Source organism: Ranitomeya imitator, chromosome 4 (assembly GCF_032444005.1).
Source record: "Ranitomeya imitator isolate aRanImi1 chromosome 4, aRanImi1.pri, whole genome shotgun sequence".
Lineage (NCBI taxonomy): Eukaryota > Metazoa > Chordata > Amphibia > Anura > Dendrobatidae > Ranitomeya > Ranitomeya imitator.
Window position 1 is genome coordinate 383151187 of NC_091285.1, and position 27629 is coordinate 383178815.

A 27629-nucleotide genomic window follows, 5' to 3' on the forward strand; every position below is an offset into this window, starting at 1 on the left:
AAAGTACAACTCGTCCCGCAAAAAATAAGCCCTCACATGGCCAAATTGACGGAAAAATAAAAAAGTTATGGCTCTGGGAAGGAGGGTAGTGAAAAACGAACACGGAAAAACAAAAAATCCCAAGGTCATGAAGGGGTTAATTTGTTTCCAAAAGTGTGTTGTATTCTTGGTAATAAACCAAATATGTTATACCTTTTAACGTGTGGTGTGTAATTTTTTCACCTTTTGTTTGTTACTATACCAGCTTCTACCTAAATGAAGACACTGAAACAAATAGTAGAGTTTAAACCAAAATAAATTTTATTTCAATTTTTTCGAAAAAAAATTTTCAAAACCTTGTCATACTTTTTTTTTTAAATAAAACTTTGTGTTAAAACTTTTTTTGTATATATTTTTTTAAGAAAAAGATTTTTAACATAAAAATAATTTTTTTTAACATACAAAAAACTTTCAGAGGTCAGTAAAGTGTGGGGTGGAGATACTAGCGGAGGGGCTGGAAGGTTGGACCACGTCGATAGGTGGGGAAAGCCTACTGGGTTGGGGTGTAGTGGAAGGGGTTGAAAAAACAGGAGTCTGAGCAGGGGAGGGTGGTGTTGGGGTAGGTGGAATAGTAAACGGGGAAGGAAAGCTTGACAAGGAAGAAAACATTGGGGAAGACATTGTGATTTGGGGCCGGGATGGGAATTTGGACTGGGTTTTCTTTTGGGACTGGGTTTTCTTTTGGGACTGGGTTTGGAATTGGGACTGGGTTTGGAATTGGGACTGGGTTTGGAATTGGGACTGGGTTTGGAAAGTTGTAGTGGCTGTGTGGGGAGGTGTTGGATTTTGTGTTTCGGACATTACCTGCACTAGAGCACCATGGCAGCCGTGCATTACCCGCATCTGCTGGTCAAGAGTCAGCTTTTCCATGCTCCTGAGCATGGATTGAAAAAAAAGGTTTGGTAATGCATGACTTGAATCTGAATGAAGCCTATCCAAGCGTATGCTGTGTTCACTAATGCGTGTTTGCACCATGTTGAACCCAGCAGCCACTTGCTCTCCCAAAATTTTTAAAGAGCTTTGGAAGGATGCATTCAGATGCAAGAATTCAGCAGCATAGCTCCTTTCCTGACCCCTCTGTCGCTGCCGCCACGAACCTAATGGTGGTCTAGAGGTGGCAGGATCAGAGGGGTGGGGTAAAGGGAACGCTATCGCATCACCAGCAGCTTCAAGTAACGAACACTGCAATGATGCTGAAGTGCTGGCTGCGGCGGAAGTGGATGGGGCAGAGGTACCGGAAGGGTCAGACAAGGGGTGGGGTCTACCGACGCGGCCCTCAGTGGTGGACTCCTGAGAGATCGCTCCAGAGGGATCCAAGGTCGATGCAGGCGCCCGATGGCTGCAGACGGTGCTGTGAAATAGGAAGAAAAACAATTAACATATGGATATGAAAAAGCCCTGACTGAAAACAAAAAGTTAGACAGGTAAACATGGTTATTTATTCAATGGGATGAATACTTACGTTCTACTCAGCATGGTTTCCCTGAGGAAGGACAGGGCAGGGCCATATTTGTAACGTGTCCTTCTCCTTCCTGCTGAGCCACTCGGGGCCTGCATCTCCTGGTTAAACTCCCTCCTGAAGCGATCCCTGAGTGACTGCCACCGATAGCAAACCCTTTCACCTGTAAATACAAGAATAATAAGAAAAAATGGGTTAAGTACAACACATTCCGACCTGTTCCAGAAATTACTGAAATTTGACTACTTACGTTCTAGAGTCTGCTGCCTTGAATCTAGGTCTTCCTAGTTGCTGATTACATTATGGCAGACTTCCAACCAGAGCCGACGTTTGATAAACTTGTCTGAATGCCAGCGGTCAGTCATATTCCAGAGCGGCTCCCGCTCGCGGACCTCCTCGATGAGAAGGTCCACATCGAATCCTTGTTCTTGTTCGTCATCCGAGTTGGGAGCACACTGTGAAACCTGTAAAAAGAGAAAAAAAAAAAAATATTAGTACACAAACTAAAAGTACCAAGCCCCCCAAAAAACAGCTCACTGCTGGCTGACCGCGGCGGCGATAACGACGCCGACTCTGGGAGCTGCTGGGAGGAACTTCATGTGCAGCAGACCAAAAAAAAATTTTAAAGAATTATTATTTATGTAAGCATATGTTGTATGTGTACTGTGATGTATGATGAACTGTTTTGTATGTGTTGGGTGCACTGTTATGTGTGAAGCGACTGTTTTGGCACAACTTACACTCTGTGCGCCCGCTCCTTGTATTTCTCCACCCCTCTCGTCTTCTTCTGAGAGGCCCTCGGCTGCTTCAGCTTCTTGTGAAAACATAATGCATATGGTGGTTTACAGAAATTTAAACTAGAACACCAAAAACCCCCCAAAAATTAAATGTACTTCAATATGCTGACGCTGTGGAGGAGGGCTCCCAGAAGAAGACATTTTTAATTTTAGTGCTGGCTCGGTGGTCCCTGGTGTATCTGAAAAAACAAAGACACTTGTAAGCTACTATACAAATGATATTCCAAGGTCTGTGGTCTGTTATACTTACATCTGGGAACTGGCTGGATGGGCTCACACTGCGGTCCCTGGTGTCTCAGGGTCTATGTCTTGGCGGTCCCTGGTGTATCTGAAAAAAGCCGGATTACTTACCGGTAATGCCCTTTTAATGAGCCACGACAGCACCCACAATGAGAGAGGGATCCGCCCATAGGAACAGGAAACCTACAGATATAAAAGGGCGGTCCCCCTCTTCTCCTCAGTTGTTTTTCAGAGTACAAGAGGAACCGCCGTTGTTAAATTAGTATAAATATATCCACAATTTGTTTGTATGTTATCTATATTCACCCATGAGAATATCTTGTGTTAATAACTATTAGGGTGGGAAGTGACAGGGTGCTGTCGTGGCTCATTAAAAGGGCATTACCGGTAAGTAATCCGGCTTTTTACCCTTCGCCACGACAGCACCCACAGAGAGATTTTCAGAGAAACTTCACCTGGGTGGGATCACCGTACTAAGGACGGCTCTCCCGAATGCCAAGTCAGATGCAGAAGATAGATCAAGTCTATAATGTCTATAGAAAGTTGAAGGCGACGACCAGATTGCGGCCTTACATATGAGCTCGATGGAGATGTGTTTATTCTCCGCCCACGAGGATGATACGGCTCGAGCTGAATGCGCCTTTATTCCCTCTGGAGGATCTTTGCCCTTTGACAAGTATGCAAGATGGATAGCCTCTCTGATCCACCGGGACAAGGTAGCTTTTGTGACCCCGTGGCCCTTTCGGTGACCCTGAAAAGATACAAACAGAGCCCTACTCTGTCTGCAGGACTGGGTTCTCTCTATGTAGCTTAGGACTGCTCTTTTTACGTCCAACATATGTATCTTCTCTTCCTCTGGATTTAGTGGATTATCATAAAAGGAAGGTAGGAAAATTTCCTGAGATCTATGGTATTTTGTCGCTACTTTAGGGATATATGATGGATCTGGTTTGAGAACCACCCTGTCCTGATATGTCATTAAGAATGGAGGGTCTATGGAGAGGGCTTGGATGTCTCCTACTCGTCTGGCCGATGTTAAGGCTATCAATAAAGCTACCTTGTATGTGACATTTTTTAGAGGGATAGAATCTAAGGGCTCAAAGGGAGGTCCAGTTAAGGCGTCTAGAACTAGATTCAAGTCCCAGGGTGGTAGACGTGGGACATGAACCGGAGTACATCGTTCACATGCCCTAACAAATCTTGCTATTCATCTATTACCCGCTATGTTAGCGCTATAGAGGGCTCCTAAGGCAGACACTTGAACTCTCAAGGTATTGACAGATAATCCCATCTCATGACCTTTTTGTAAAAATTCAAGGATGGCTCTAATAGGAACCTTGTTAGAGAAGGGTTCCGTATGAAAGTTGAGAAATTTCCTCCATACTCTGCTATATATAAGAGTCGTGGATCTCTTCCTACTTAACAGTAAAGTATTAATCAATTCTTGTGAGAACCCTCTTAATGTTAGAATCTGCCTCTCAAGTTCCACGCCGTGAGGTGGAGGCCCTTTACTTGTAGATGGTAGAATGGACCCTGAGACAGTAGGTCTGGTGTCATTGGCAGAATCCAGGGATCGCAGACTGACATCGCTTGAAGACAGGAGAACCAGGGCCTCTTTGGCCAAAAAGGTGCTATCAATAATACTCTTGCTTTCTCCTCCCATATCTTTTTGATGACTAATGGGATTAGCATCATTGGTGGGAAAGCATATGCCAGATTGTAGTTCCATGGATACTGGAGCGAGTCTATCATGTCTGGATTGTCTGCCACATTCAAGGAAGCGAATGCTCGTACCTGTCTGTTGTTCCTGGTTGCAAATAAATCTATCTGCGGAAGACCCCACATGTCCACTATGTTTTTGAATATTTGAGGGTCCATTCTCCCTGGCGTAGCATGTGGCGACTTAGAAAGTCGGCCTTTGAATTTTCTATACCTCTGATGTGGAGAGCTGTGAGTGATAGAAAATTGAGCTCTGCTAAGTCGAAGATGTTTGCTGCTGAAGACATCAGACTTTCTGATCGCGTTCCGCCTTGATGATTTAAATATGCGACGACCGTCGTGTTGTCTGACAGGATTTTGATATGAGATCCTCGGAGCTGGGGAAGGAAAAAATTTAAGGCATAATGGACTGCGTTCAATTCTTTCCAGTTGGAGGACTGCTGGATCTCTGATGAATTCCAGCGACCTTGAGCTACATATTTATCCAGATGGGCCCCCCACCCTTCTGGCCCTGCGTCAGTAGTGACTAATTTAGAGGGTGTTATTGTCCATGACACTCCTCTGGACAAATGGGTTCTATTTAACCACCAGTGAAGTGACTCCAGCACATCTTTAGATAGAGTAATTTTCGTATTTAAATGACCATGGCAAAGAGATTGCGCATGGAGTGTCTGGTGCTGTAGGGCTCTGGTATGGTATTGAGCCCATTGTACGGCAGGAATGCAGGAGGAAAGTGAGCCCAAGAGAGACATGGCATCTCTAAGGGACATTTGAGGTTTTGCCCTTGCCATAGTGATTTTTGAAATTATTGTAAATTTTTTGGATTCTGGTAAAAAGCATTTTTGACTTACAGAGTCCAAAACTAGTCCTAGGAAGGACTGACGGGTTTCCGGATGTAGTCTGGACTTTTTGAAGTTCACTATCCAACCCAAAGCCTGTAACGATGAAATAGTATTAGTCAATCGCTCTTTACACTGAGAGGCTGAATCTCCAATTATTAAAAAATCATCTAGATAAGGTACAATTAGCGTCTCCTGATGACGCAAATAAGCCATCACTTCGAGCATAACTTTTGTGAAAACCCGAGGAGCCATGGACAGGCCGAACGGCATGGCTGTAAATTGAAAGTGACGGATCCGGCCTTGTAGGACTACCGCCACTCTGAGGTACTGTTGATGCTCCGCATAAATAGGAAGATGGTAGTACGCATCCTTCAAATCTAGACCTGCCATAAAGCACCTAGGAAACAAAAGTTTAATCGTAGACCTTATTGATTCCATTTTAAACGTATGATTGTACAGAAAGGAATTTAATCTTTTTAGATTAATTATAGCACGAAAAGTACCATCTGGTTTTGGAACCAGAAATAAAGGGGAATAAAATCCCCTCCCTTCCTGATTTTTTGGTACTTCTACGAGAACATTCTTAGCCAAAAGGCTTAGAATTTCTAATTGAAGCGCTTTTTGCTGTTCCAGCGCTTTCAGTGATGTGACAATGAAAGCATCCTGTGGGAATTTAAAGAATTCTAATTTTAATCCAGATTTTACTAGCCGGAGAATCCACTGATTCGAAGTTATATGTTTCCATTGATGGTAAAAAAAACTTCAGTCTTCCACCCACCGGAATTTCATCATTGATGGTATCTGCCACGTTTAGATGTTTCGGGATTACCGAATAAGGCACCTTTCGGTTTCTCCTTCGCTTCCCAACGCTCTCTTTGCGGCTCGTACGGCCTCCTCGTATTAAATGGCCGCCTTCTAAACGCTCTCCTATAAGAAGGAAGAAACTGTTTAGGGAATCCCTTCCTTCTTTCTCCTGCTTTATTAAGGAGGTCATCAAGAACCTTCCCAAACAGGAACTCACCCTGGCACGGGATTGTACATAATCTTGATTTAGATTGTGCATCGCCTTTCCATCCCTTTAACCAAAGGGCACGTCGGGCTGCATTGACAAGGCCCGCTGATCTTGCTGCCAGCCGCAAGGAGTCCACTGAAGCATCTGTTAAGAACGCCGTAGCGCTTTTAATTAAAGGAATTGCTTGCAAGATTTTTTCTCTTGCCACTCTACCTTTAATCTGCTGCTCCAGCTGGTCTATCCATACCAATAGTGACCTAGCTGTGCAAGTACCCGATATGGCGGGTTTAAAGGCCCCTGTATTTGTTTCCCATGACCTTTTAAGAAGAGCTTCAGTCTTGCGGTCTAATGGGTCGAGTAAGATCCCTGCATCTTCCACAGGGAGGGATGATTGTTTTAAGGTGGATGCCACCGCCGCATCCACTTTTGGCACCTTGGACCAAATTTCTAACTCTTCGTCACTGAAGGGGTAACGCCTTTTTGAAGAGGAGGGAAGGAACCCTTTCCCCTGTTTGTCCCATTCTTTTTTTACAAGATCTTTCACGGCGGAGACAACTGGGAAAGTTCGCCGTTTTTTGTGACCTAGGTCTGCAAACATAATTTCCTGGGCCAATCTGACCCCCGTAGTGTCCGGACAACCCATGGTATTCCTTACTGATTTTATAAGGTTATTCATGCTGTCCAGTGGAAAGCATGCTCCGCTCTCATCCTCAGAAGAACCAGATGATGATTCTGAGGTGTTAGAGGACCGGATTAACCCCTCTTCTGACTCTGAACTAGAAGGAAGGGGACGGCTTTTACGCCCTTGTTTTTTCTGGGTTTTCGATCCTAGAGACTGGATCTCCTGCCTAATTATGGCCCTGATGTTAGTGGTGGTAACTGCAGCCTCATCCTTTAGGGTTTGCTGTATGCAATCTTGACACAACCTCTTTGGATATGAATCCGGCAAGGTTTGTATACACAGGGCACATTCTTTATGTTTCGTTTTACTGGTCCTTTTAGCCTATGGGGAGAGGGTAGAGAAGGAAGGGATCAGCTTATAGGTAGAGGATTAAATACACTCACCCAGTGAAGCATTCATTGTACCGGTCTTGGAGGAGGGGACGCTGTGCGGCTTCTAAGTAGATCTGATTCTCTACTCCTTCTAACATGAGTGTCAGACTCCATAACAGGGCGAGCACTCTTCTTTCCTGCTGTGTACTTTGAGGCCTTAGCGCTGCTGTCTTTGCCAGCGCTCACCTGCTCCACCGCTGGTGGATGCTCCTCATGCGTTGGGGACGACATTTCGAGCACAATCGCTCTGTGTCCCGGCTCCATTTTAAATAGGCGGTGATTTCCACGCTCCAGGCCGCGAACCGGAAGTGCTTTTACTACTTCCAGTTCAAGCAGGGCAGAGCGCACTTACCCGGAGACGCTGCTGCTGCCGGCCCCTAGAAGCGCCGCTCCTGCGTCCTCCTCACCATAGGCCGGGCTTAGCGCCCGGAACCTGCCGGGAACTTAATCAGACGAGGGGGGAGGCTGGATACAGTGGCTCCCCCGACGCTGCAGCTGACGCCGCAGCCCCTGCCGCTCACCAGGAGACCGAACAGGCGGGTGCATGGGTCAGGTATGATGGTGCTCCAACCACCTCGTGCTGTAGGTTATCCAGGATTTCCAACAGGAAACCAACTGAGGAGGAGAGGGGGACCGCCCTTTTATCTCTGTAGGTTTCCTGTTCCTATGGGTGGATCCCTCTCTCATTGTGGGTGCTGTCGTGGCGAAGGGTAAAAACAAAGACACTTGTAAGCTACTATACAAATGATATTCCAAAGTCTGTGGTCTGTTATACTTACATCTGGAAACTGGCTGGTGGGCTCAAACTGCGGTCCCTGTTGTCTCGGGGTCTTTATCTTGGCGGTCCCTGGTGTATCTGCAAAAATGAAGACACTTGTAAGCTACAATACATCAGGAAACTGTTTGGATGGCTCAGTGGTCCCTGGTGTCCTGGTGGTCCCTGCTGCCTGAGTGATCCCTGATGGATCTGTAAGTATAAAAAAAATTATACTTAGACCCCCAACCCCTCAAAGTAGCTAAAGTTACAGATTAAAAAACCACCCTGCTCAAATTATCAGAGCAATGTTAAAGCAGGCCAACAAACGTTTTGAGAAACAACCGCCCAAAAAATATACCCAAGGAAGACCTGACTGAGCTGGTTGACCTAGTTTAATAATGTGGCAGCTGCCAAACCATTTCCCCCCATCCCCCCCCCAAAAAAAAATACCCTCTTGTAAAATTGAAATGCCTTCAAACCGGTTGTAAATGAATTGAACACATACCGTATATACTCGAGTATAAGCCGAGATTTTCAGCCCAATTTTTTGGGCTGAAAGTGCCCCTCTCGGCTTATACTCGAGTCACGGTGGGCGGCAGGGTCGGCGGGTGAGGGGGCGCTGAGGCATACTCACCTAGTCCTGGCGCTGCCCCTGCCTGTCACACTGTCTCCGGGTGCCGCAGCTCTTCCCCTGTACAGCGGTCACGTGGGACCGCTCATTAGAGAAATGAATATGGACTCCACTCCCATAGGGGTGGAGCCACATATTCATTCCTCTGAGCGGTGCCAGTGACCGCTGACAGGAAGAGCTGCGGCACCAGGAGACAGTGTGACAGGCAGGGGCAGCGTCAGGAGCGCCAGGACTAGGTGAGTATTTTATATTCACCTGTCCGTGTTCCACACGCCGGGCGTCGCTCCATCTTTCCGGCGCCGCTTTGTCTTCCCGGCGTCTCTGCGCTCTGACTGTGCAAGTCAGAGGGCGCGATGATGCATATATTGTGCGCGGCGCCCTCTGCCTGATCAGTCAGTGCAGAGAGACGCCGGGACCGGACGCCGGAACGAGACGCCGGGAGCTGCAATCTAGAGAGGTGAGTATGGCTTTTTTTTATTATTATTGCAGCAGCAGCAATGACAGAGCTTTATAAGGAGCATATATGCGGCAAGAATGAACGGTGCACAGCTTTATAAGGAGCATATATGGGGCAATAATGAACGGTGCAGAGCACTATATGGCACAGATATGGGGCAATAATGAACGGTGCAGAGCACTATATGGCACAGATATGGGGCAATAATGAACGGTGCAGAGCACTATATGGCAGAGCTATGGGGCAAGAATGAACGGTGCAGAGCACTATATGGCACAGCTATGGGGCAAGAATGAACGGTGCAGAGCACTATATGGCACAGCTATGGGACAATAATGAACGGTGCCGAGCACTATATGGCACAGCTATGGGACAATAATGAACGGTGCAGAGCACTATATGGCACAGCTATGGGGCAATAATGAACGGTGCAGAGCACTATATGGCAGAGCTATGGGGCAAGAATGAACGGTGCAGAGCACTATATGGCACAGCTATGGGGCAAGAATGAACGGTGCAGAGCACTATATGGCACAGCTATGGGACAATAATGAACGGTGCCGAGCACTATATGGCACAGCTATGGGACAATAATGAACGGTGCAGAGCACTATATGGCACAGCTATGGGGCAATAATGAACGGTGCAGAGCACTATATGGCACAGCTATGGGGCAATAATGAACTGTGCAGAGCACTGTATGGCACAGCTATGGGGCAATAATGAACGGTGCAGAGCACTATATGGCACAGCTATGGGGAAATAATGAATGGTGCAGAGCACTATATGGCACAGCTATGGGGCAATAATGAACGGTGCAGAGCACTATATGGCAGCTATGGGACAATAATGAACGGTGCAGAGCACTATATGGCAGCTATGGGACAATAATGAACGGTGCGTAGCACTATATGGCAGCTATGGGACAATAATGAACGGTGCAGAGCACTATATGGCACAGCTATGGGGCAATAATGAACGGTGCAGAGCACTATATGGCACACCTTTCTATGGTACATCTATGGGGCAATAATGAATGGTGCAGAGCACTATATGGCACAGCTATTGGGCCATAATGAACGGTATGGAGCATCTATTTTTATTTTTGAAATTCACCGGTAGCTGCTGCATTTTCCACCCTAGGCTTATACTCGAGTCAGTAAGTTTTCCCAGTTTTTTGTGGCAAAATTAGGGGGGTCGGCTTATACTCGGGTCGGCTTATACTCGAGTATATACGGTATGTGATTTGAAGAGATCACTAAAAATAACTTAAAAAATATACACCCTTAAAAATTGGCTATAACCTTTTATATTAAAAAATAAACCCTCAACCAACTCAGTATTGCATGTGTGGCCATTTGTGTACATACACCAGTTTTAAATTTAATGAAATGATACTACGGACATTTTTATAAAACATTTTATTAATTCTTTTTTAATTTCCTTTTTTTAACCATCACAATTAGGAGCTAAAATGCTCTTTATTTTAACCCCTTTCCCGACCTGTGACACAGCGTATGCGTCATGAAAGTCGGTGCCAATCCCACCTGTGACGCATATGCTGTGTCACAGAAGGATCGCGTCCCTGCAGATCGGGTGAAAGGCTTAACTCCAATTTCACCCGATCTGCAGGGACAGGGGGAGTGGTACTTTAGCCCAGGGGGGGTGGCTTTGCACCCCCCCGTGGCTGCGATCGCTCTGATTGGCTGTTGAAAGTGACGTTTCACTTTCAATCAGAGCGATAGTAATATTTCACCAATGAAAATTGGTGAAATATTACAATCCAGCCATGGCCGATGCTGCAATAGCATCAGCCATGGCTGGAGATCGCGATCTGCCCCCCCCCCACCGCCACCGATCCCCTCCCCTCCATCCTCCATCCGGTCATTTGATAGGTTCTATCACAGCGATCAAAATAAAAAAAAATAATAAATAAACCCCCCCCCCCCCCCCTTATCACCCCCATAGGTAGGTACAAAAATAAAATAAAGAAAATATATATATTTTTTCCCCACTAGGGCTAGGGTTAGAATTAGGGTTAGAACTAGGGTTAGGGTTAGAATTAGGCTGGGTTCACATTGCGTTAGTGGCAGTCCGCTAACGGAATCCGTTACATAGCGCCACTAACGCAATGTAACGGATTCGTTAGCGCAGCCATTGACCACAATGTATCTAACGCATCGCTAACGTATGCCATTTTTGGCATGCGTTAGCGATGTCCCGTTATTTTCTGACGGACCTCGAACGCTGCTTGCGTTTTTGGGTCCGTTCTCAATAGCGCAGATCGGGCATCTGCGCTAGCGGGATCACTAAACGCAATCCCTTTTTGTACACTGCGTTAGCGCATTCAGTTAGCGTATGCGCTAAACGGATTGCACTAACGCAATGTGAACCTAGCCTTAGGCTATGTGCACATGGTGCGGATTTGGCTGCGGATTCGTAGCAGTTTTCCATCAGGTTTACAGTACCATGTAAACCTATGTAAGACCAAATCCGCTGTGCCCATGGTGCGGAAAATACCACGCGGAAACGCTGTGCTGTATTTTCCGCAGTATGTCAATTCTTTGTGCGGATTCCGCAGCGTTTTACACCTGTTCCTCAATAGGAATCCGCAAGTGAAATCCGCACAAAAAACACTGGAAATCCGCTGTAAATCCGGAGGTAAAACGCAGTGCCTTTTACCTGCGGATTTTTCAAAAATGATGTGGAAAAATCTCACACGAATCCGCAACGTGGGCACATAGCCTTAGGGTTGGAATTAGGGCTAGGGTTAAGATTAGGCTGTGGTTAGGGGTGTATTGGGGTTAGGCTTGTGGTTAGGGTTGGGATTAGGGTTAGGATTAGGGTTAGGGTTGGGATTAGGGTTAGGTGTAGGTTGGGGTTAGGGTTGTTATTAGGGTTATGGCTACAGTTGGGATTAGGGTTAGGGGTGTGTTGGGGTTAGTGTTGGAGTTAGAATTGAGGGGTTTCCACTGTTTAGGCACATCAGGGGTCTCCAAACACAACATAGCGCCACCATTGATTCCAGCCAATCTTGCATTCAAAAAGTCAAATGGTGCTCCCTCCCTTCCGAGCCCTGACGTGCGCCCAAACAGTGGCTTACCCCCACATATGGGGTATCAGAATACTCAGGACAAACTGGGCAACAATTATTGGGGTCCAATTTCTCCTGCTACCTTTGTAAAAATAAAAAATTTCTTGCTAAATCATCATTTTTGAGGAAAGAAAAATGATTTTTTAATTTTCACGGCTCGGCGTTGTAAACTTCTGTGAAGCACTTGGGGGTTCAAAGTGCTTACCACATATCTAGATAAGTTCCTTGGGGGGATCTAGTTTCCAAAATGGGGTCACTTGTGGGGGGTTTCTACTGTTTAGGCACACCAGGGGCTCTGCAAACGCAACGTGACGCCCGCAGACCATTCCATCAAAGTCTGCATTTCAAAAGTCACTACTTCCCTTCCGAGCCCCGACGTGTGCCCAAACAGTGGTCCCCCCCCCACATATGGGGTATCAGCGTACTAAGGACAAACTGGCCAACAACTTTTGGGGTCCAATTTCTCCTGTTACTCTTGTGAAAATAAAAAATTGCGGGCTAAAAAATAATTTTTGAGGGAAGAAAAATGATTTTTTATTTTCACGGCTCTGTGTTATAACCTTCTGTGAAGAACTTGAGGGTTTGAAGTGGTCACCGCACATCTAGATTAGTTCCATGGGAGGTCTAGTTTCCAAAATGGGATCACATGTGGGGGAGCTCCAAGGTTTAGGCACACAGGGGCTCTCCAAACGCGACATGGTGTCCGCTAACGATTGGAGCTAATTTTTCATTCAAAAAGTCAAATGGCGCTCCTTCCCTTCCGAGCCCTGCCGTGTGCCCAAACAGTGGTTTACCCCCACATGTGAGGTATCAGTGTACTCAGGAGAAATTGCTCAACACATTTTAGGATCCAGTTTATCCTGTTGCCCATGTGGAAATGAACAAATTGAGGCTAAAAGAAATTTTTTGTGAAAAAAATGTACTTTTTCATTTTTACGGATCAATTTGTGAAGAACCTGGGGGTTCAAAGTGCTCACTATGCATCTAGATAAGTTCCTTGGAGGGTCTAGTTTCCAAAATGGGCTCAGATGTGGGGGAGCTCCAATGTTTAGGCACACAGGGGCTCTCCAAACGTGACATGGTGTCCGCTAACGATTGGAGCAAATTTTTCATTCAAAAGTCAAATGGCGCTCCTTCCCTTCCGAGCCTTGCCGTGTGCACAAACAGTGGTTTGTGACCACATATGAGGTATCGGTGTACTCAGGAGAAATTGGCCAACACATTTTAGGATTCATTTTATCCTGTTGCCCATGTGAAAATGAAAAAATTGAGGCTAAAAGAAATTTTTTGTGAAAAAAAAAGTACTTTTTCATTTTTACGGATCAATTTGTGAATCACCTGGGGGTTCAAAGTGCTCACTATGCATCTAGATAAGCTCCTTGGGGGTCTATTTTCCAAAATGGGGTTATTTGTGGGGGAGCTCAAATATTTAGGCACACATGGGCTCTCCAAACGCAACATGGTGTCCGCTAAAGATTGGAGCCAATTTTTCATTGTAAAAGTCAAATGGCGCTCCTTCCCTTCCGAGCCCTGTCGTGCGCCCAAACAGTGGTTCCCCCCTACATATGGGGTATCGGCGTACTCAGGACAAATTGTACAATAACTTTTGGGGTCCAGTTTCCCTTTATACCTTTGGGAAAATAAAAAAAATTGTTGCTAAAACATCATTTTTGTGACTAAAAAGTTAAATGTTCATTTTTTCCTTCCATGTTGCTTCTGCTGCTGTGAAGCACCTGAAGGGTTAATAAACTTCTTGAATGTGGTTTTGAGTACCTTGAGGGGTGCAGTTTTTAGAATGGTGTCAATTTTGGGTATTTTCAGCCATATAGACCCCTCAAACTAACTTCAAATGTGAGGTGGTCCCTAAAAAAAAATGGTTTTGTAAATTTCGTTGTAAAAATGAGAAATCGCTGGTCAAATTTTAACCCTTATAACTTCCTAGCAATTTTTTCAAAAATTTTCCAAAATTGTGCTGATGTAAAGTAAACATGTGGGTAATGTTATTTGTTAACTATTTTCTGTCACATATCTCTCTCGTATAACAGAATAAAAATTCTAAACTTGAAAATTGCGAAATTTTCTAAATTTTAGCCAAATTTCCATTTTTTTCACATATAAACGCAAAAATTATCGACCTAAATTTACCACTAACATGAAGCCCAATATGTCATGAAAAAACAATCTCAGAACCGCTAGGATTCGTTGAAGCGTTATGAGTTATTACCTCATAAAGGGACACTGGTCCGAATTGCAAAAAATGGCCAGGTCATTAAGGTCAAAATAGGCTGGGTCATGAAGGGGTTAAATACAAGTACATCAACTGGGCATGGTTTCAACATTAAAACAAACAAACAAAAAATTTGAAAGAAAAAACCAAACACACACGCAAGACACACGCTCACACACTGAAACCACATGCTGTACAGACCACAATACTTGTTAAATACATCACATTAAAAAAAAAATGCACGTGCACTCACCCAGTTGCACAGACGCATGCACCTGCAATCACCCAGAGGCACGCACGCACGAAAGCACACAGGTGCATGCACAACGAATGCACACACATAAAAGCACACAGGCGCAGGCATAACACACACACAAAAGCACACGTACACAAACACACAGATGCACATGCACAAAAGCACACAGGCAGACACAAACACACACGCACGCACGCACGCACACACAGACATGCACGCAACAATGGTAGTACGCACACTGGCTGGAAGGCTGTAGCTTGACGCTGGCTTCTGGCACCACAGTCAGGCCTCTGGCTGCATAGGTTTTATAGCAGGCCTCTGGATGCTGGCTGTACAGTGGCAGGCCTCAGGCTGGAGCTGGACTCTGGCAGGACGCTGGCTGGTTCAGGATGATGGCAGGCATCTGGCTGTCTTCAGGTTTAGCTCTGGCTGTATTCAGTACGTCATACAGACACATGGCACACACACACAGACATGCACACACATGCACATAGACGCACACAAAAATAGAATTATTCTTACCGTTAATTCGGTTTCTAGGAACCTTCCACGACAGCGGTACTGGAGGATGTCTCCCCGCCCTAATGGGGGACAGGAAACACAAAAGAGGTTAAATACCCTCCCCTTCCTGCCACCTCCAGTGTTTTTTCTGGACACAGTAGTATGTATAGTTACCACTTAAGTGCAGGAATCATCCAATAAAATTATCAGATAGGGAGGGAAATTAGTGCTGCCGTGGAAGGTTCCTAGAAACCCAATTAACAGTAAGAATAATTCTATTTTCTCCAGTCACCTTCCACGACAGCGGTACTGGAGTAGTACCAACAAGTAATTTCTAGGGGGGGATAACCGCTTGCAGAACTGTTCTGCTGAAAGTTAAATCCCGGTTGAAATTAAGCCTGTAGTGCCTGGTGAACGTATGTACTGATGACCAGGTGGCAGCTCTGCAAATCTGCTCCGCAGAAGCGTCACCTCTCTCCGCCCATGATGTTGACACCGACCGTGTAGAATGGGCCCTCAGTGATGGAGGAGGTGGTAGATTCTGGGATGAGTATGCCAGAGATATGGCTTGTTTAATCCAGTTGGCGATAGTATTTTTCGTAGCCTTTCTGCCTTTGTTCTTCCCGGAGAGTTGAATGAAAAGATTTTGGTCAATCCTCCAACTCTCTGTTTGTGAAAGATAATGTAGAACCACTCTGCGAACATCCAGAGTGTGGAAGGACTCCTCTCTCACACTAGAAGGATCCGGGTAGAATGAGGGCAACACTATGTCCTGACCTCTATGAAAGTCTGATGTTACTTTAGGTAGGAAGGTAGGATCTAGACGAAGGATTATACTATCAGATGTTACCCTTAAGTAAGGCTCTTGTATGGATAGGGCATGTAGTTCTCCTATCCGTCTGGCAGAGATAATAGCCACTAAAAAGACCGTCTTTAGGGTAAGAACCTTTAAAGGGAACCTGTCACCCCGAAAATCGGGGGTGAGGTAATCCCACCGGCATCAGGGGCTTATCTGCAGCATTCTATAATGCTGTAGATAAGCCCCCGATGTTACCTGAAAAAGGAGAAAAAGACGTTAGATTATACTCACCCAGGGGCGGTCCCGCTGCTGGTCTGGTCAGATGGGCGTCTCCGGTCCGCTGCGTCGCCTCCCATCTTCTTTCCATGACGTCCTCTTCTGATCTTCTGCCACGGCTCCGGCGCAGGCGTACTTTGCTCTGCCCTGTTGAGGGCAGAGGATAGTACAGCAGTGCGCAGGCGCCGGAAAGGTCAGAGGCTCGGCGCCTGCGCACTGCAGTACTTTGTCTGCCCTCAACAGGGCAGAGCAAAGTACGCCTGCGCCGGAGCCGTGGCCGAAGATCAGAAGAGGACGTCATGGAAAGAAGATAGGAGGCGCCGCAGCGGACCGGAGACGCCCATCTGACCAGACCAGCAGCGGGACCGCCCCTGGGTGAGTATAATCTAACGTCTTTTTCTCCTTTTTCAGGTAACATCGGGGGCTTATCTACAGCATTATAGAATGCTGCAGATAAGCCCCTGATGCCGGTGGGATTACCTCACCCGCGATTTTCGGGGTGACAGGTTCCCTTTAATGAAGACTGAGATAAAGGTTCGAAAGGGTCCCGAGTTAGACTTTTAAGGACCAAATTAAGGTCCCAAGGAGGAGTATTGTTGAGAACTCTGGGACGGATTCTACTTGCTGAAGTTATAAAACGCCTGATCCACCGATGTTTGGCTAGTTCTTGGTCAAAATAGGAGCTAAGTGCTGAAATTTGTACTTTTAAGGTATTGGGTCTAAGACCCAACTCTAGCCCCTTTTGCAAGAAGTCCAGAATCTTGGCAATATTTGGATGAAATGGGTCTGGAATATCTGGAAGATACCATGAAGAAAACTTCTTCCAGATCTTGGCATAAATGGCATTTGTCACGGGTTTTCTACTGTTTTGGAGAGTATGAATCACTTCATCTGAGAGACCTCTTGCCTTTAGTATTTCGGCCTCAGAAGCCATGCTGAAAGATTTAACCTGTGAAGGTTTGGATACAGCAAAGGTCCTTGATGAAGAAGATTCTCCTTCTGAGGTAGACACACTGGACCTTCCTGAGCCATGTCTAACAGGGCGCTGTACCAACTCCTCCCCGGCCATGTTGGTGCGATTAGAATCGCCGTAACTCGCTCCGATCTGATCTTCTGTAGAGTTTTTGACAGTAATGGGATCGGAGGAAAAGCATATATGAGGTTGAACTTCCACGGGTGAGAGAACGCATCCATGCCCAGTGCTCTGTCTGCCATGTTCAGGGAGAAATAAGTTTGCAGCTTGGCATTCTGACTGTTGGCAAAAAGGTCCACCTCTGGGATCCCCCATCTGGAAATCAGGGAGAGGAAGACCTCCTGGTCCAGACACCATTCCCCTGGATGTACATCCCTTCTGCTCAGGAAATCCGCCTGGGTATTGGCTGACCCCTTCAGGTGAACTGCCGAAATAGAGAGGACGTGCCTCTCTGCCCAGAAAAAAATGTTTGAGGCTAAGGTTTTCAGTTTCCTGAATCTTGTGCCTCCTTGATGACGAAGGTATGCTACCGTGGTCATATTGTCGGAATATATCCTGACATGGTGTCCCTGAACAATGGAGGATGCAGCTTTCAATGCCTCTTCCACCGCTTTCAGTTCTCTGAAGTTTGAAGCGCTTGCTCTGATGTCTGGGGCCCAGGTGCCCTGGAAATGGGTTCCCTCGATTATAGCTCCCCATCCCCTTTGACTGGCATCCGATGTTAGTGTCTTTAGCGGGATCTGATCCCAACTGACCCCCTGTTGGAGGTTTCGGAACCGTAGCCACCATGTCAGGAATGCCCTGACATGATTGGGAAGGCAAATTCTTTTGGAGAGAGAACTCTGCTGTCCGTCCCAGGATGATAGGATATGGGTTTGGAGGACTCTTGTGTGGGCTTGGGCCCAAGGTACCATCTGGATACAAGATGTTAGAGATCCCAGCATATACATGGAATGTCTTAGAGTAGGAGCCTTCAGGGTTCTGAATGCTGTTATCTTCTGTACCAGATCGAGTTGACGTTCTCTGGGCAGAAAGGATCTCCTTGCCTCCAAGTCCAGAAGGACTCCTAGGAACTTCTTCCTCCTGGAGGGACGTAGGTCCGATTTCTCTAGATTCGGGATCCAACCCAACGACTTTAGGATTTCTAAAAAACTTGTTAAGTCCGCCCTGAGGCCGGGAGACTGAGGGAGCGACAATGAGTAGATCGTCTAGATAGGGTACTGTGCAGATCCCCTGAAGACGGATGAATATAATGGCTTCTATCATGATCTTTGTAAAGACTCTGGGAGCTGAGGCGATTCCAAAGGGAAGGGAGTTGAACTGGTAGTGTACTATTTCCCGATCCTGAGATATTGCGAACCTTAGGTATTTCCGGAATTCCGGATGGATTGGGACGTGATAATACGTGTCTCTTAGATCCACCGTAGCCATCGCCCAGTCCTGTCCTATCAGAGGGATCGCTGTTTTGACCGACTCCATCTTGAACCTCCTGTAGGTTATTACTTGATTCAGGGGTTTCAAGTTGATTATTATTCGGTGCTTCCCCGAAGGTTTTTTGATCAGAAACAGGTGGGAATAGTGTCCTCTGCCAATTTCTTGCTGAGGTACTGGGGAAATTACTCCTTCCTGGAGTAAGTTCTGGAGGCCGGAAAGGAATGCGCCCTGAGGGCTGAGACTCTGCAATGAGGTTATCCTTATGTGATGAGGGGGAGGGCTCTCGAACTCTAATTTTAGTCCATTCTGAATAATGTCGAGTACCCACTGGTTCGACGAAATGGACCTCCACTGGTTGATGAAGCTCGAGAGACGCCCCCCAACGCCCTGGGCGTAGTCACTGTTTGTCCGGGGTCTGCTGGGACTGGGGAACCAGGATGTTTCTACCTTTCCCCCCTTTAGCATAGCTCCAGCGTCCTGATTTGCCTTTCCCTTTGAATTCCCGTTGGAAGGGTTGCTCTTTTGAGGGACGAAAAAAACGTTTCTTCGGATTTCTCTGTTCCGGAAGCGTTTTCTTCTTGTCCGTTGCTTTATCCAGAATATCATCCAGGGCCTGCCCGAACAGATAGCGGCCCTGAAAGGGAATGGCACAGAGTTTTGTTTTTTGACGTTATATCCCCACTCCAAGACTTGAGCCATAGAGCTCTTCTGGCTGAGTTAGAGAGAACTGCCGATTTGGCAGCCACTCTTACAGATTCTGCCGAAGCATCGGCAAGGAAGCCCGTAGCTTTCTGGAGAAGCGGGAGAGAATCTAAGATTACTTCCCTAGATGTTCCCTGGGTAAGGTGGTCTTCAAGCGTGCGGAGCCAACGAAATAAGGATCTAGCCACGCACGTGGATGCAATGTTTGTTTTAAGGAGATTGGTAGAAGTCTCCCACGATCTTCTTAGTAAACTCTCCATCTTGCGGTCCATAGGATCTCTGAGTTGAGAAGAATCTTCGAAAGGGAGGGTTGTCTTTTTTGACACTCTAGAGACCTGCACGTCTACCTTAGGGGTATCCCACAGAGAGACGTCTCCATCGAGAGAAAAACGATTTTTAAGCTCAGAGGGAACAGTAAGACCCTTTTCGGGAGATTCCCATTCATGAAGGATGAGACTCTGTACATTCTCATGTATAGGGAACCCCTTTAATCTTTTAGGTTTCAACCCACCGAACATCTCATCCTGCACTGATGGCTTCTCCTCCTCCTCCTCAACACCCATTGTCCCCCTGACCATACCAATCAACTCATGTATGTCCTCTGAGGAAAAATAGTATTTTTTACTCTCCTCTTTGGGGGTGGAAGTGGAGCCCTCATTCTCCCACAAATCCTCCGAGCCGGAGGAATGAAGTTCACCAGAATCTGAATCAGAAGTAACCGTTGCCATCTTCCTTTTTTTAGGAGGAGGTGGCGGAGGTAACAGAGACTGGGAAAGGGCCGATACCGAGGACTGAACTTCCTGTTTAATGAGGGATTTAATGCTCTCAAACAAGGATGGCTGTTCTGAGCGAATTATTTCATCAGTGCAGGGCTGGCACAATCTCTTCTTATAAGAAGAAGGTAGCTTTGAAGCACAAACACCACATTTTCGATCTTCCGTTTTTGTCTTGGAAGATCTGTCCTTCCTAGGGGCAGAGGCCTTGTCTCCCTAAAAGCGAGAGAGAAGGGGGATAAGTATATAGCACCCTAAGGAATACAGGGATAAAGGGACCTTAACCCACTACTCACGGTAGGAGGGAGGACGCAGGGCTCGGCAGAAGCAGAGACAGATCTGTCACCTTCCATAGTCAGTCAGTACTGTAGTCCAGTCAGTCAGACAGGGGGCCTTACCTGGAGGTGACTACCAGAGTTAAATACCGTGGAAGCTGCGTCCAATTTTGTGCTCCTCCTCCCGGTCCCAGGCGTAGGGGAAAAACCACTATGCCGCCATGAAAAACTGTAGTCCGACGCGCGTGCGTTCCACCGCTGGAACGCACATGCCGAGAACCGGAAGTTCGGGTACTTCCGGTTCGCGCGTCCACCGTTTCCGGCCATGAGGAGAGGAGGAAATGCCGGGGAGCCGCGCGGGGACCCCGGCCGCACCACACCGCTCCGCTTTACCCCCGAAGGAGCGTGGGAGGAGCGGTGGAAGGGTCCCGAGTCCGTACATTGTGGGGAGACGGGAGCAGCGCCGCAGGGAGGAGAAGCATCCCGACCCAGGCTGCCCGGCTAGGTAAGACCTGAGTGCTCCGATCGCCGGCCACGGCAGCACTACTGCAGGACCTCTTCATGCCCCATAGGGGACAGGAAAAACACTGGAGGTGGCAGGAAGGGGAGGGTATTTAACCTCTTTGTGTTTCCTGTCCCCCATTAGGGCGGGGAGACATCCTCCAGTACCGCTGTCGTGGAAGGTGACTGGAGAAAATGGCAGTACTCACAATGGCTGTCAGGCCTCTAGTTGGTTGCTGGTTTTGCTGGCAGGCCTCAGAATCGATGCTGGCTGTATTCAGGATGGCTGGCTATCTGTCTTCAGGCTGGATGCTGTGTTCAGGCTGGCAGGAGTCTTGCTGGCACATTTGAGGTTGAAGGCCAAGGCCAGGTTTATATAGATTTGGGGGTGTCTGGCCAATTGGCTACAAAATCCTGATTCTCAGCATGCTCAGTGTAAAAAAACGTATTGCAGCGCTGCAATCCGTCATACGACGTGTCACGATGGATCCTGCGTCCATAGGCTTTCATTCTAGCCAACGACGCATGCCGCAGGATGCGTCGCGACACGTTTTCCAGACGCAGACAAAAAAACGTTACAATCAACGTTTTTTCCAGACGACGGGTCGCCAAATTCCGACGCATCCGTCGCACGACGTACACAACGCGTGACAATCCGCCGCCAATACAAGTCTATGGGAAAAAAACGCATCCTGCGGGAAATTTTGCAGGATGCGGTTTTTTCACAAAAAGACGCTTTTTGACGTCCGACGAACAACGCTAATGTGAAAGTAGCCTTAGTCATGTTTCTCTTGTCTTATATAGTGATTTGCACTATGTTTAACTTTCGTTTCACCCTGCCCTTCAAGTGGCCAGCTTTCAAGCTAGAATGAGACCAAGATATCAGTCATACATCAGACAATGGGCCATAAACCCATAGATACATAAAAACCCACAAGGGTTAGATAAACCCACTACAGATAGAGGTTAAATAAACCTTGTTTTACAATAAAAAACAAACTTAAAACTGTTAGTAAACTCAAAGGTCTTCAGACAATAAATAAACAGCTCTCAAGATTGTGTCACAATGAGCAATGTCTGTCTGTAAATGTATGACAAGAAATGCTGCTCTGTAATGGTCTGAATGCATTCAGTATATTTCAAAATGGACTCAAAATAGCCATTTTTATATTCACATTACAGATAGTCACCTTCCACCGCTGCGCGCTGCTCTGTCTTCCATCCTCCGCACTGACTGTTCAAGCAGAGGGCGGCGCGCACACTAACTACGTCATCGTGCCCTCTGACCTAAACATTCACAGCCAGAGGACAGAAGACAGAGAGGACCGCAGCGGCGGAAAGGGGAGAGGTGAATATTGCGCAATGCTCACCTTCCCCGTCATACTCACCTGCTCCCGGCACGGTCCCTGGCAGCTTCTCACTGTCAGATGGTCTCCGGGAGTCGGTGGCATCTTCCTGTGTTCAGCGGTCACATACCGCTCATTGAAGTAATGAATATGCGTCCATATTCATTATTTTAATGAGCGGTACCACGTGAACGCTGAACAAAGGAAGAGCTGCCCAGAGACCATTGGACATGCAGGGACCGCGCCAGGAGCAGGTGAGTATGTGACAGCCGCCGCTCCCCCTATCCCGCCGACCCCCTGCCGACAATGACTCGAGTATAAGCCGAGAGGGTCACTTTCAGCCCAAAAAAGTGGGCTGAAAATCTCAGCTTATACTCGAGTATATACGGTATGTACGGTACAGCACTCTAGAAGGGTGTGTATGAGGGCATATAGGTGCTGGTGGTACTATATATGGGGAAAACCTGGTGACAGGTTTAAGAAACCTATGGAACTAGGTTAAAAATAGCATTTTTTGGATGGTGAAAAACTTGTAATTTAAATATTGATGATGGCTGAACTGCAGGTGGTCGGTGTCGCTTCATAAGTTTAAGGCCGGGGTCACACTAAGGCTAGGGTCACATTGCGTTAGGGCAGTCCGTTTAGCGCATAGCGCTACGGACTGCGCTAACGCAATGTCCCAAAAGGGATCGCGTTTGCCGGTCCAGCTAGCGCAGATCCCCGATCTGCGCTAGCGAGGAACGGACCGCGAACGCTGCAAGCAGCGTTCTCAGTCCGTCACTCAAATGACGGCACATCGCTAGCGCACGCCCAATGTGGGCGTGCACTAGCGATGCGTTCGCCATTACAATCAATGGCGGCGTTAACGGACTACGTTACACCGCGTTATGCAGCGGTGTAATGTAGTCCGTTAAACGGGTTCACATAACGAAATGTGAACCTAGCCTAACGTAGAATACGGACGAGTGCTATGTAAGAAAACATCGCATAGCACTCGGACCAGTGTTAATCTACGAGGCAGATCACATCTGTGATTATTTTTTCATGCCGAATCAGCATACGAGAACAATCACAGCATATATACCTGACAGGGGACCATACATTCTGATATCATCACTAATATATACCTGACAGGGGTCCGTACATTCTGATATCATCACTACTGTAATATACAGTTAGGTCCATATATATTTGGACAGAGACAACATTTTTCTAATTTTGGTTATAGACATTACCACAATGAATTTTAAACAAAACAATTCAGATGCAGTTGAAGTTCAGACGTTCAGCTTTCATTTGAGGGTATCCACATTAAAATTGGATGAAGGGTTTAGGAGTATCAGCTCCTTAACACGTGCCATCCTGTTTTTAAAGGGACCAAAAGTAATTGGACAATTGACTCCAAGGCTATTTCATGGACACGTGTGGGCAGAGAAATGTAAAAGGAACAGCGCTCCATCCGGGTGTAGATTTTCTTAGAACAAATTTATTAAAGCCATAATCCAGCAACGTTTCGACCGGTATGCGGTCTTTATCATGCTTGATAAAGACCGCATACCGGTCGAAACGTTGCTGGATTATGGCTTTAATAAATTTGTTCTAAGAAAATCTACACCCGGATGGAGCGCTGTTCCTTTTACATTTCTCTGACTATATTGGATCCGGGACGGTTCCCTGGATGTTGAACGGGCGCCCCTATTGAGAGTGCTGTCAGCTGCTATCTATTCTATTGGACACGTGTGGGCAATCCCTTCGTTATTTCATTCTCAATTAAGCAGATAAAAGGTTTGGAGTTGATTTGAGGTGTGGTGCTTGCATTTGGAAGGTTTTGCTGTGAAGTAAACATGAGGTCAAAGGAGCTCTCCATGCAGGTGAAACAAGCCATCCTTAAGCTGCGAAAACAGAAAAAACCCATCCGAGAATTTGCTACAATATTAGGAATGGCAAAATCTACAGTTTGATACATACTGAGAAAGAAAGAAAGCACTGGGGAACTCATCAATGCAAAAAGACCTGGGCGCCCACGGAAGGCAACAGTGGTGGATGATCGCAGAATAATCTCCATGGTGAAGAGAAACCCCTTCACAACAGCCAACCAAGTGAACAACACTCTCCAGGGGGTCGGCGTATCAATATCCAAATCTACCATAAAGAGAAGACTGCATGAAAGTAAATACAGAGGGTTCACTGAACGGTGCAAGCCACTCATAAGCATCAAGAATAAAAAGGCTAGACTGGACTTTGCTAAAAAACATCTAAAAAAGCCAGCACAGTTCTGGAAGAACATTCTTTGGACAGATGAAACCAAGATCAACCTCTACCAGAATGATGGAAAGAGAAAAGTATGGTGAAGGCGTGGTACAGCTCATGATCCAAAGCATACCACATCATCTGTAAAACACGGTGGAGGCAGTGTGATGGCTTGGGCATGCATGGCTGCCGGTGGCACTGGGTCACTAGTGTTTATTGATGGCGTGACACAGGACAGAAGCAGCCGAATAAATTCTGAGGTATTCAGAGGCATACTGTGTGCTCAGATCCAGCCAAATGCAGCCAAACTGATTGGTCGTCGTTTCATACTACAGATGGACAATGACCCAAAACATAAAGCCAAAGCAACCCAGGAGTTTATTAAAGCAAAGAAGTGCAATATTCTTGATTGGCCAAGTCAGTCACCTGATCTCCACCCAATTGAGCATGCATTTCACTTGTTAAAGACTAAACTTCAGACAGAAAGGCCCACAAACAAACAGCAACAGAAAACCACCGCAGTGAAGGCCTGGCAGAGCGTCAAAAATGAGGAAACACAGCGTCTGGTGATGTCCTTGTGTTCAAGATTTCAGGCAGTCATTGCCAACAAAGGGTTTTCAACCAAGTACTAGAAATGAACATTTTATTTAAAATTATTGAATCTGTCCAATTACTTTTGGTCCCTTTAAAAACAGGGTGGCACATGTTAAGGAGCTGAAACTCCTAAACCCTTCATTCAATTTTAATGTGGATACCCTCAAATGAAAGCTGAAAGTCTGAACTTCAACTGCATCTGAATTGTTTTGTTTAAAATTCATTGTGGTGATGTCTATAACCAAAATTAGAAAAATGTTGTCTCTGTCCAAATATATATGGACCTAACTGTATACCTCACAGAGGCCCATACATTCTGATATCATCACTAATATACACCTGACAGCAGCCCGTACATTCTGATACCATCAATAATATATATACCTGACAGGGGCCCATACATTCTGATATCATCACTAATATACACCTGACAGGAGCCCGCACATTCTGATATCATCACTAATATATACGGTACCTGACAGGAGTCCGTACAGTCTATATCTACAATAATATATACCTGACAGGAGCCCGTACAGTCTATTTCTACAATAATATATACCTGACAGGAGCCCACACAGTCTATATCTACAATAATATATACCTGACAGGAGCCCGTACAGTCTATTTCTACAATAATATACACCTGACAGGAGCCCGTACAGTCTACATCTACAATAATATATACCTGACAGGAGTCCGTACAGTCTATATCTACAATAATATACACCTGACAGGAGCCCGTACAGTCTATATCTACAATAATATATACCTGCCAGGAGCCTGTACAGTCTGTATCTACAATAATATATACCTGACAGGAGCCTGTACAGTCTATATCTACAATAATATACAGCTGACCAGGGTGGATTTGATTTAAATCTAACTGATTTAAATCATGATTTAAATCACGATTTAAATCACTAGTCAGTAAGGCTTGATTTAAATCAGTGATTTAAATCAAAGTTTCTGCCTAACTGAATTTGACTCCGCAGAGGTCCCAGCCTCTTCTTCACGGCAAAAATGTTACAACTTGAACAGAGTTGAGAAAAAGACCTTAATCCTATTGTTCTACAAACCTATGAATACAGAATCAACCCCTTCAGTGCCAAGTCCAAGAAGTTAGACAATATGTTTCTGATTGTTTGGAGTGGAATAGATCTGCACAACACAAGAAGAATGTGAATCTAAGTGTGAGGAGGAGGAAGGGCAAGCAGACAAGAAAATGAAAGTGAAACTTTGAGCACAATACTGCAGCATAGCCACAGACAGACAAGTCTGGATCTGTTTGTGTGTACGATCTGAGGTTTATTACATTCTTTCCTTATAATGGCAGCAGGCCGTAAAAGAGACCCAGTTTGGGAATATTTTAATGAAGCTCCTTCGCCTATCTGTAAGGCAGGCATGCGTGCAAAATGCAAACGATGCAACAAAGATGCAAGGCCTGGTGGCGCGAATGAGGCAACATCATGAGAAGTGCGGTGATGAAGATGACTCATAGAACAATAGGATTAAGGTCTTTTTCTCAACTCATGTTCATGTTGTAACATTTTTGCCGTGAAGAAGAGGCTGGGACCTCTGCGGAGTCAAATTCAGTTTTGAGAACTGCGTAAGTAAAGCGAGCGTCTGTGATAATATAGAAGAGAAACTGCCCACTAATCCTACAGAAACCTCTGGAAGAGCATGGCATTGTGAATGTTACACATATACAGCCTTTATTCTACTGAGTTAAACAACTCAGCTTTATCTAATGATGGAAGAACCTTTGGATGGTAAAATATTTTCCTCAAAAAGCAGTTTATTGAAAAAAATCCGATTTAAATAAAAAAAAATCCGATTTAAATAAAAAAAATCCGATTTTTTTTTTTTTTTTTTAAAAACATTGATTTTTATCCACCCTGCACCTGACAGGAGCCTGTACAGTCTATATCTACAATACTATACACCTGACAGGAGCCCGTACAGTCTATATCTACAATAATATATACCTGACAGAAGCCCGTACATTATGATATCATCACTAATATATACCTGACAGGAGCCCGTACAGTCTATATCTACAATAATATACACCTGACAGGAGCCCGTACAGTCTGTATCTACAATAATATATTAACCATAAGAAAAAAAGAGTTACAATTCCCAACTGCAAATCAAATAAAATGATAACAAATATCAAAAGGAGCCCGTACAGTCTATATCTACAATAATATATACCTGACAGGGGGCCGTACAGTCTGTATCTACAATAATATATACCTGACAGGAGTCCGTACAGTCTGTATCTACAATAATATATACCTGACAGGAACCCGTAGAGTCTATATCTACAATAATATATACCTGACAGGAGCCTGTACAGTCTATATCTACAATAATATATACCTGACAGGAGCCCGTACAGTCTATATCTACAATAATATATACCTGACAGGAGCCTGTACAGTCTATATCTACAATAATATATACCTGACAGGAGCCCGTACAGTCTATATCTACAATAATACATACCTGACAGGAGCCCGTACAGTCTATATCTACAATAATATATACCTGACAGGAGCCCGTACAGTCTGTATCTACAATAATATATACCTGACAGGAGCCCGTACAGTCTATATCTAC

At 45.7% G+C, this 27629-nt stretch overlaps 1 protein-coding gene across 9 annotated transcripts in view; it reads right to left on the reverse strand.

The window, feature by feature from the left end:
- Positions 1-278: 278 nt before the first annotated feature.
- LOC138676198 (uncharacterized) overlaps positions 279-27629 on the reverse strand; it is a 59775-nt gene continuing 32424 nt past the window's right edge. For 2 of the 9 annotated variants that reach the window (XM_069765204.1, XM_069765203.1), the window contains exons 2-6: positions 7941-8017; positions 2546-2623; positions 1749-2474; positions 1502-1661; positions 338-1390 (exon numbers count right to left, since the gene is read on the reverse strand). In XM_069765204.1, the coding sequence (XP_069621305.1) occupies positions 451-1390; positions 1502-1596 (1035 nt within the window). In that variant the 5' untranslated portion in view covers positions 1597-1661; positions 1749-2474; positions 2546-2623; positions 7941-8017 and the 3' untranslated portion in view covers positions 338-450. Of the gene's footprint in view, positions 1391-1501; positions 1662-1748; positions 2475-2545; positions 2624-3108; positions 7833-7940; positions 8018-27629 lie in introns of those variants that run through there. The other 7 variants (XR_011320758.1, XR_011320759.1, XR_011320756.1 and 4 more) reach the window with 7 other exon arrangements.